Raw genomic sequence first — 9,265 nt, forward strand, 5'->3', positions numbered from 1 at the left:
TCAATGAAACTTCAGGATTTTATAAGAAGTTGAATTTGGAAAAAAGAAGTTTCTATGAACATAGGTCCGGAAACGCTTTGTAAAAAAGTTATAGCTAATAAACTTCGTAAAATCATGTTTGTCTGATGATTTTTAAAAATAACTACAAAACCTTTCATTCATTTGGAAAAAGTAACGAAATAAATCTGATGGGTAATTAAATAACAAACTAAATTATACCAATTTTATTTAATTCTGATAAAGAGTTCAAAAGAAAATAAGCTCAAAAGAAAATAAGCTCGAAACAAGCAGAAACTTGAAAAAACCACCATTCAATATTCTTTGTATAAACACTACATTAGTAGTGCAAACATAAATGCAAATGCAAACATAAAAATGTTCTTATTAAATTTTGATCATAACTAATTACTTACAGAAAGTTTATTAGATATAACTTTTTAACGAAGCGTTTCCGGACCTATGTTTATAGGAACTTTTTTGTTTCAAATTCAATTTCCTATAATAATTTGAAATTTCATTGACCTGACCTGGAACACCCTGTATATACATTGTATATATACTATATAATATCTGGATTGGGTACCCCGCCGCATTCGAATAACATTGAGTAATTTTTATTCTTGGAAATTTTTATGCTTGAAAGTTTCTTGTTTATAATTATTTCTCACTTTAAAATATCTAAAGTTTGCACGAATAAGCGTTGATATTAAGAAATATAAAGATATGTTTAAAAATTTTTTTTTTACCTGGAGTTATATCTTTTACTGTATATATGCATATACATATAATCTTATATATGCATGTATACCTGTAAAAGAATTAATATAAATTTATTCATGACGAATCATTCGGTGACGAATCAAAAAGGGCTGGGAAAACTATATATTTATTTAATATATATCCAGTTTGTTTTGCTCCAGTCAATTATTTTTCCCACGACAGTTTGTAGCGAGCAGAGCAATTGCATTTGTATTGTATAATGGTCTTTCGTATGCGCTTATTGTTAGTCATATCAGCTCGCGTGCGCACGTGCATCACGCAAATTTAATATATACAACGTAACTTAACAACGTAAATTTACATATAACATATGATGCGCGTTATGAGAAAAAAGTCTATTGATAAATGCGGGTGCGGATGCACAGTGCAACTGTAATATTGCGCTCGGCATTGGGCCAGTTTGAAAATCAAACAAAGAGAATCGGGAAATTACATCTCTACGATAAATGTGTACTATCTTATTCTTTACTCTACCTATGGTCCTTACTAGCGATATACTGGCGATAATCGACATTTATCGCTACATCTTGCATCTCATTAAAATAACGATCAAGTTTTCCAATTGTATTTGCGCTAGATAATTGAAGGTGACGAAAATGAAGAAGTTCCATTGCCAAGCTTGCATATATGCCTAATGTGCACTTGAGTGCACAACATGCCATGGAAAGGTAGCGGATAGAAGAAAACCCCACCTAATCCGGATTGCAGGCGCGGCCTTTCTCCTCGGTCTATAAAGCCACTAGAAATTCACATTTACTCAACATTCGCACAGCGCTCCGTCACTTTGCTCTCGCCATGTGGCTGCTTATTTTTACAGGTAAGTGCGATACATTATGTTTTAACAGAAAAAGAACAAATTTTTTTTTTTCACAGACTATTTCTCTGTAAAAGTGCTTACGACTCATTGTTTCCATTGTTCTTTTTTTCATTCTCTCTGTGGACAATATGTTACGGAGTGTACGTGCGACGATATTTCACGAGTGTGCTTCTTATCCTTACAAAACGCGTATGTGAATCTTGTGCAAAAAAAAAAAGAAAAAAAAGAAAAACAAAACAAAAAAAAAACGGTTTTGCTATTGAATGGGAGTTTTCGCGAAAAGTTTGAAAAAATGCATTTTGGATTCTTCTACTGCACGATATAAATATTTGTTTTAGTATTTTTTTTATATATACTAAAAGTACAAGGAAATTACGCCCTTTGATTTTACATCCTTTGATAAAAACTATATACGTATATGTGTGTGTATTCCTAGTGTGTTATAAATATTTAAGTAGAGATAAACATTCTTACAGAAATTTTATATAAGATTGCTTATATATATATATACACACACACACACACACACACACACACACACACAATATGTGTGTGTTTAGTTCTCTCTTAAATATTTTATACAATTTAATGAGATGTATATAAAAATATATAAACTGTTAGAATTTACTAACTTTGGCATAGCTCTAACAAAGATTGTCTATTATATCAATTATAATTAGCTCAATTAATTATAAGCATAGTTGTAATGTGTTAAAAGCCATGTTAACAATTGATGCTTTGCGTATTCTGCTTGATACAAAAAATCTATAGATAAAAAAAGAAAATAATACATTAATGAAAAAAAATTTTATGAAAGTGGATATCGACACTTCCCTATTCGATGATAGGAAAGTCAATTCGTTTTCAAAAGTTATAGATGAGTATTTCAATTAACTATAATGAAAGGCAAGGATGTATGAGCTGTCGTAAATCACCAATTGTATTGACTTTCCAGGTCACTGGCCAATTGTACTTCCGGTATTAGATTTATTATACTTTGTGTAAAGCTAGTACTATGCTTCATATGGTAAAGTTCATTTACAGGTGCATCTACGTTTTATCACGTTTCAATATTGCAAAATTTATAATTTATAAAAACAGTGAATCTTCTCTATGAATATATCATCGATGACAATGTTTATGTATTAAATGAATTAGAAAGTTGCTCTTCTGACATATGTTTACACAGAGGCTGCATACTGTAATCTTCCAATTTCTACTCGATACTTTTTGCTACGTAGTTCCATTCTCTTTTACGAGTTTTTTCGTAGTTCCTTCATAACACCGCTACAAAACATCATTCTCATAATGTATGGTTATCGGATTTTCTCATCTTTGAAAGAAATCTATGTAATGATCGTGCGAGAAACCGGAAGCTTTCTCTTTCTCTCTCTCTCTCTTTGCCTAATTTCCTTCTCGATATGCTGATACAATGAGAACTCGGATCTGTATATCTTTTATGATCTTTTGCTTCGCGAAGCATCAAATTAAGAAATGCGTTTTCTTTTTAGATTATTGCGTGTTATATCGTTATCTTGCATGCCTCACGTACGAGTATATGTGGTACGCATCTCTGATTGGTATCATTCTACATTCTTGATTTTATCAATATAGGTCGTATTTAAAAATAAAATCTTTAGTAATTAAAAATTTTTTTTGGACCTTATTTGGAGTTATATATTATGTACAATATATACAATATATATATATATATATATACATATTGTATGCACATCATATAAAAAAGTTTACCTCACACACTCTTCATCTGAACAATGAGAAACACATTGTAGATATTACTAAATATATTTCATAGCACAGATAGTAATGGAATATGATTTAATCTATAACAAAGACAGATATATACTATATATACTTTTTTTCAATACATTAATTTTGTTAACTGCTTTATACAATTTTTATACCTTATATTTTTATACTTTATATAATTGCGCAATTGTTCTCATTATTTACAGAGATTATTTGTTTACTTTGAGAACAAAATTATTTGTGATATAGATTACAGGTATGCATATGGCGCGATCAAGATAAAAAATCTCACGTTTTATATCGCTGTCGATTGAGAAATCCGCGTCAAATGTACTGTGCAAACGAATGGTATCGCCTTTCTAACCAATACACAGTTCGAAACTGTGGCTACAGCAACCAGCTTGCAAACCGAAAGTAGTAGAAAGGAAGGTACTTTTGTACGCATATATGTAATTATGAGTGTAAATTTTATCAACCGTGAAAATATATTTATTGTTTCACGTCATTGTTTCGTGTCAGGATGATTTATGCATATACAAATCTAGATATTGAAATAATAGATGTATATTTGCCACATATGTATACATGTATCATCCGAGCGAGCAAGTATGGGTACGATAACCCGTGCTCGAGGCGGAAGTCTACGCGCAGCTAGAATGAAAGCTAGAACGGAAAGTGAAAACTGTTAGTAATAGTATACGACAATATATGCTGCTGTAACGCTACGCATACCATCTTTTTAGAATATTTCAATCAAGGCTCTTTTACAACATTTTTATTTCTTAAGCATGCTTTTATTTTTCCTCTCTCTCTCTCTCTCTCTCTTTCTCTCTTTCAATCTTATAAAACAGTTAAAGAGATAAATACAATCTCATAGTAAAATATAAAACTTTTATTAGGTCTGAAGATTTTTTTATATTTTATTTCGTGAATCGATAACGATACATTTGAACATTTTGAATAATACAAAATTGTGAGTAGGAATGTATATATATATATACAAGAAATGAAAATTTGATAATTATACATTATATTTGATAAATATAATGTATAATATATTTCTCACACTTCTACCCCACCTCCCCTCCCCCTCACCATATGTGTGATATCTCGAGTTTTATTAGATATTACTTTATAATATCTAAAATCATAATTTTATTAAAACTTTTTCCTTAGTCATTTATTTGCAAACAAGATTCAATTTAAAAAGAGAGAATGCTATTTTAAAATATTAATTTGCAAAGGAACTTTATCTAGAATTTTTCTTACCATAATAAAACTAAAATATTATACGACCTTGAGAAATCTCGATCCAATTGTATAGGAAAAATTATCCGAGAATGAAAGATTGATGAGATATGAGATCTCGCATTGTTTCAATTGCATTACTAATTTCATTTTTAATCGTTCGACGTAGTTCGAACAGATTGACTTTAATGTCATAGTTTTGAAAGACGGCTTGTGTTTGTGTAATGTTGATTAAACTTTTGTTTGATGATAATTATACAGGGTGAGTCATCTAACTTGAGGATTTTAAATAAATCGTAAAATACTTGCTATATAAAAAAATAGTTCAAACAAAAGTTGCATAGTATGAAGGGGGTCATTACATAATACATCTACTTTTTTTATAATAGAGATATTTTGCAGATTTAAAGATCAACCTAGTTTTTTTAAACAGAACCACCCTAATTTTTTTATATAAATAGATTCCTCGCAATATTAGGCGTAAAAAGTTATAAGAGTAAAATAGCTAAAAATTGAATAGCTTACAAGATATTTTATACTTTAATTTGGTATAATTTTACATAAATTGTAAAATATCTTGTAAAATATTCATTTTTCTTACCTCAATACTTTTATGCACAAAATAATGAGAGGATACAATTGGTGTAAAAAACAGTTGTTTTTAGAAAAAATATGAATTTGAACGAGCAGTTACATATTTTTTCTTAAAAACAACTGTGTTTTTTTTACACCAATTGATTCTTTTCATTATTTCGTGCATAAAAATATTGAAGTAATATAATCGAGAAATAAATATTGTTAATAATCATTACTCTTAGATACAATTATTACTTAAATACAATGAAATATATAATATAAATTATGAATAAAGAGAGAGAGGAAAGAAAAACAAAACAGAGCAATCAAGAGAGAAAGAAAAGAAAAGGAAAGAAAAAAGACATAGAAAGTTCTAACTTTGTAGATTGCTTTACTCTTCTCATGCGCACAATGAGAACGTTAGACTTCACTTCCGATGTTAGGCAAATATAATAGTTTGAAACGCAAAGGAGGTCAAATAATTAATATTTTTATGTGGGAGCACAATCGAGAGAGAGAGTTCGTTAATTAGAAAATATCTTTTTTCTCTCAACGCGTTCTCATGTATCAATCTTATGATTGTTCGATGTAACAAGAGATCCGATTAGAGCTATGTCACAGTTTATTGATTATAAAGCTAAAAAAATGTTTTTGTAACAGATTTAACATAGTCTTATTTAAAAGATATAATAGCAATACTAATATAAAAATCTATTTATGATTTATATAAACTATTAAAGAAATCATTGTAGAATTTGTTGATTTTTGGTATTGAACACATTTTTATATTTCAATTCTCATTAAAAGTAATCTCGTTCATTTAACTTAAAGCACAGTAAGAGAATATCGTCTTGTTATTTATTTTCACAAGTTTTTAAAAATTATATAATTTATTATAATATAGTATAATATTATAAAAGTTATTATAATTTATAATTATCAAAAACATATACATATGACGTACACATTAGTTTTATATATAATAAATAGATATTTAACAATTTATTTGAGAGAGCACAATAATAGCATATAAATAGATATGGCAGAGTAATATTAATACACCGAGCAACATTAGATAAAAGATCTCACAAAAACCGCTTTATACAAGTACGCACATTGTACATATACATATTATATTCTAATTTTTAGAAAATTTGGTTACAGGATATAACAAAAATAATAAACAGTATATATATGGAAAAATAGGATATTTTTTGTATTGAATAAGTTGCAATCCGCAATGACTATAATAAACATTTTCGCAGCAGAGATGCAAGCTCCACGAAGCGTTAATTAGGTAAGATTTGTTAATCGCGCGGGCGCGCGCTCGCGGAATGACGGATATTACTTAACCGCACCTTCCACCTAAGGACGCGTACGTAGTATTACTCAATGCAGAAAAAATTACTCACATCCGCGGAATCTTACAAATTAACAAAGGAAGGAAAGCTGACCGGACTCTCCATGCGCGCTTTCCTCTGTTAAGTAATTTCAAAAGGATCTGCACGATCACGTCCAAACATAGTAGTTACGAGAGAATAAGAGCGATATGGACGCGAGAGATGTTCTTCTCTCTAACTATATTATTACATTTTTTATAATAGAATCTGAAAAATTTGGCGTCTCCCTTTTTGTAATAAAAATTTTATATTATTTTATATTATATTGGTTGAAACTTTTTATTCTTTTACGTCGCAGATTAAACATCTCTTTAATTAAGTATTAAGTTTTCTGATAAATTAATCAAAAATTTGCATAGCCTTTAATAAAGATCTTCAATCGGCATTGAAGATAAAAAATAATTCAAATTTCATTATATTTCAAAAAGACTTGTATGAAGAAATCAAAATCGAACGGATTAAGGGAAAAGTACATATTGATAATCTTACTGTAACGCAATGAATTTTAAAATACGTTTATCAATTAAAATAATTAGAAAAGTTTATTTAGACTAAACATGGAAAACACTTTTATTACTTGATCCCTTACTTAATCCTTCATAAATTTTACGCATTTGTAAGTGAACATTTATTTTTTATTTTTGCCCTAGTGATTTACATAATTTCAATTTAAGATCGTTCTTGTACAGGAAAATTGGGAGAGAAATTTTAGATTGCTTGCTGTTTTATTACGAGCTTATAAATTCAGTATGTGTACACGAAATAATGATGTGTATCGAGCTTAAAATCTGGCAAACCTGTTATCATCAGTCATTTCTCGTGATTTTTATTGTCAGACAACGAAGAAAGCACTTACAAATCAAAAGGTATACACACATAATGTGCTAAATATAATGCGTTTCAATTTGCAATCAAACCGTTTATAAATTTAGCATATTGATCTTTATTTCTTTCGGCGCTTGAAAACGTTGAAAGCAAAATCCGTGGGAAAAGTTTCTTGAGTACACGCGTTCGATTGTAACTTTCTCCGCATTGCTTTCTCAGCTCTATTCTGAGCACTCGCGGTCAAGCAGAACGATATAAAAGTCATTTCCACGTTCAATTATTCAACGACCATATTCAAATCCCAAAATAATATTTGAATAGAATTCGACATCTTATGCAATAAACGATGGGAGAATTTTTAATAAATATGGAATAATCGCACTCTATACATATCACGCGCAAACGAGAAATGTCAATAAAGAATATATATTTTTTTGGTAAAAGACACATTTGTGTTAAAGAGAAAAAAAAAATTAATTTGAATGAAATAATTTGTTAAATTAAATAAGATATTTTTAAAATAAAAAAGAGGTGTTTTTATATCCTGCCTCTGCTTGTTCCCTTTTCCCTTCTATCCTATTTTTCACTCTTTTTATACGTTATGATATTTAAAATGGACAGGTCTCTTGACGGTCTCCGTTGGTGAAGAAACCATCGCTAATGTCGCCAAAAAAACGGTATCGTCATCAGCCAACATCGATGACATTGTCCTGCTGGAGATCGATATCAAAGATCCTGTTAAAAGATCACCAGTTTCCGATAGCGCCATTTACGAATCTTCAGCCAGCCAATTTGTTATTCGGCATGGTGATGATTCTAAACAGGTATGAAATAATAATACTATATCCGTTAAATTTTGACGTCTAATCTATCTCCGTTGAATGTTCAGCATCAGACATTTCATCGAGTAATTCAGCGTCATTATTGTCGGTCAACCATGACTACTGATCGCTTATTATCCATTAACGTGTTGATTAACTAGCCATGAACGGATTATTTTTCTATGGTACTTGAAACGAATGCCAGCGCACAGAGTAGAACGCCTAGGTCCGCCTTCAAGATCTAGGCGTTCTGACGCAATGCGCGATAGTAGTCATGGCTCGACTTACTTTCGTTACTTGTACGAGGATTTCCATTTCACTAGTGTACTTTGAGAGTAGCGAGAGATTGTACATTCCATGCTACAAGACTCATGAAACGTCGAACACCTCTCTATTCCGTATTAAACTCTTTGTGTGATCTTTTCTTAGAAGAAATTAAGCTCATATAAACTTGAAATATATATTAAAACAATTATATTACAGATTTATATTATACTTACAAACATTTTGCGCTGCACTTTAAATTAAAAATTAAAATAAATAGAGTGGAGATATATATTTCAGAGAAATCTAATATACATTTAAAGTTTATCGAGTAAGAGTAATATTTTGGAATATTGGATAAAGATATAACAAAAGAATATATATACTTTATAGCGCGCAATATTATTCCGCCAGAAATGCAATAAATTATTCTACAGTCTTCTAGTGTATATTTTTATAAAAAAGTAATATTGCGCGCTATAAAGTATATATATTCTTTTGTTATATCTTTAATTGGTAAACGATTGAATAGACATTTCATCGAAACCGGTAAATGCTATGTTTTGTATTGTATGCATGTTGCCCCGACTGTCTTCCTGTTTTAGAGCTAGAAGAAAAACCATATTGAAAAGGAATCGTATCATAATCTATTTATACATTTATATATTTTCTTGCAAGCATGTAAATTGTAAGATCTACACTTCTCTTTTGTCTGCGGCTATAATAAAAAAAGATATATTTAAAATATATTTTAAAAAAATATA

At 29.7% G+C, this 9,265-nt stretch overlaps 1 protein-coding gene across 1 annotated transcript in view; it reads left to right on the forward strand.

Moving 5' to 3' along the window:
* Positions 1 to 772: 772 nt before the first annotated feature.
* Positions 773 to 9,265, forward strand: part of LOC115239572 (mediator of RNA polymerase II transcription subunit 15-like) — a 13,047-nt gene continuing 4,554 nt past the window's right edge. Inside the window, exons 1-2 of the mRNA XM_029814168.1 lie at positions 773 to 1,597; positions 8,038 to 8,240. Of these exons, the coding sequence (XP_029670028.1) occupies positions 1,576 to 1,597; positions 8,038 to 8,240 (225 nt within the window). The 5' untranslated portion in view covers positions 773 to 1,575. The remainder of the gene's footprint in view (positions 1,598 to 8,037; positions 8,241 to 9,265) is intronic.

Source organism: Formica exsecta, unplaced genomic scaffold, assembly GCF_003651465.1.
Source record: "Formica exsecta isolate Colony F162 unplaced genomic scaffold, ASM365146v1 scaffold388, whole genome shotgun sequence".
In the NCBI taxonomy this organism is placed as follows: domain Eukaryota; kingdom Metazoa; phylum Arthropoda; class Insecta; order Hymenoptera; family Formicidae; genus Formica; species Formica exsecta.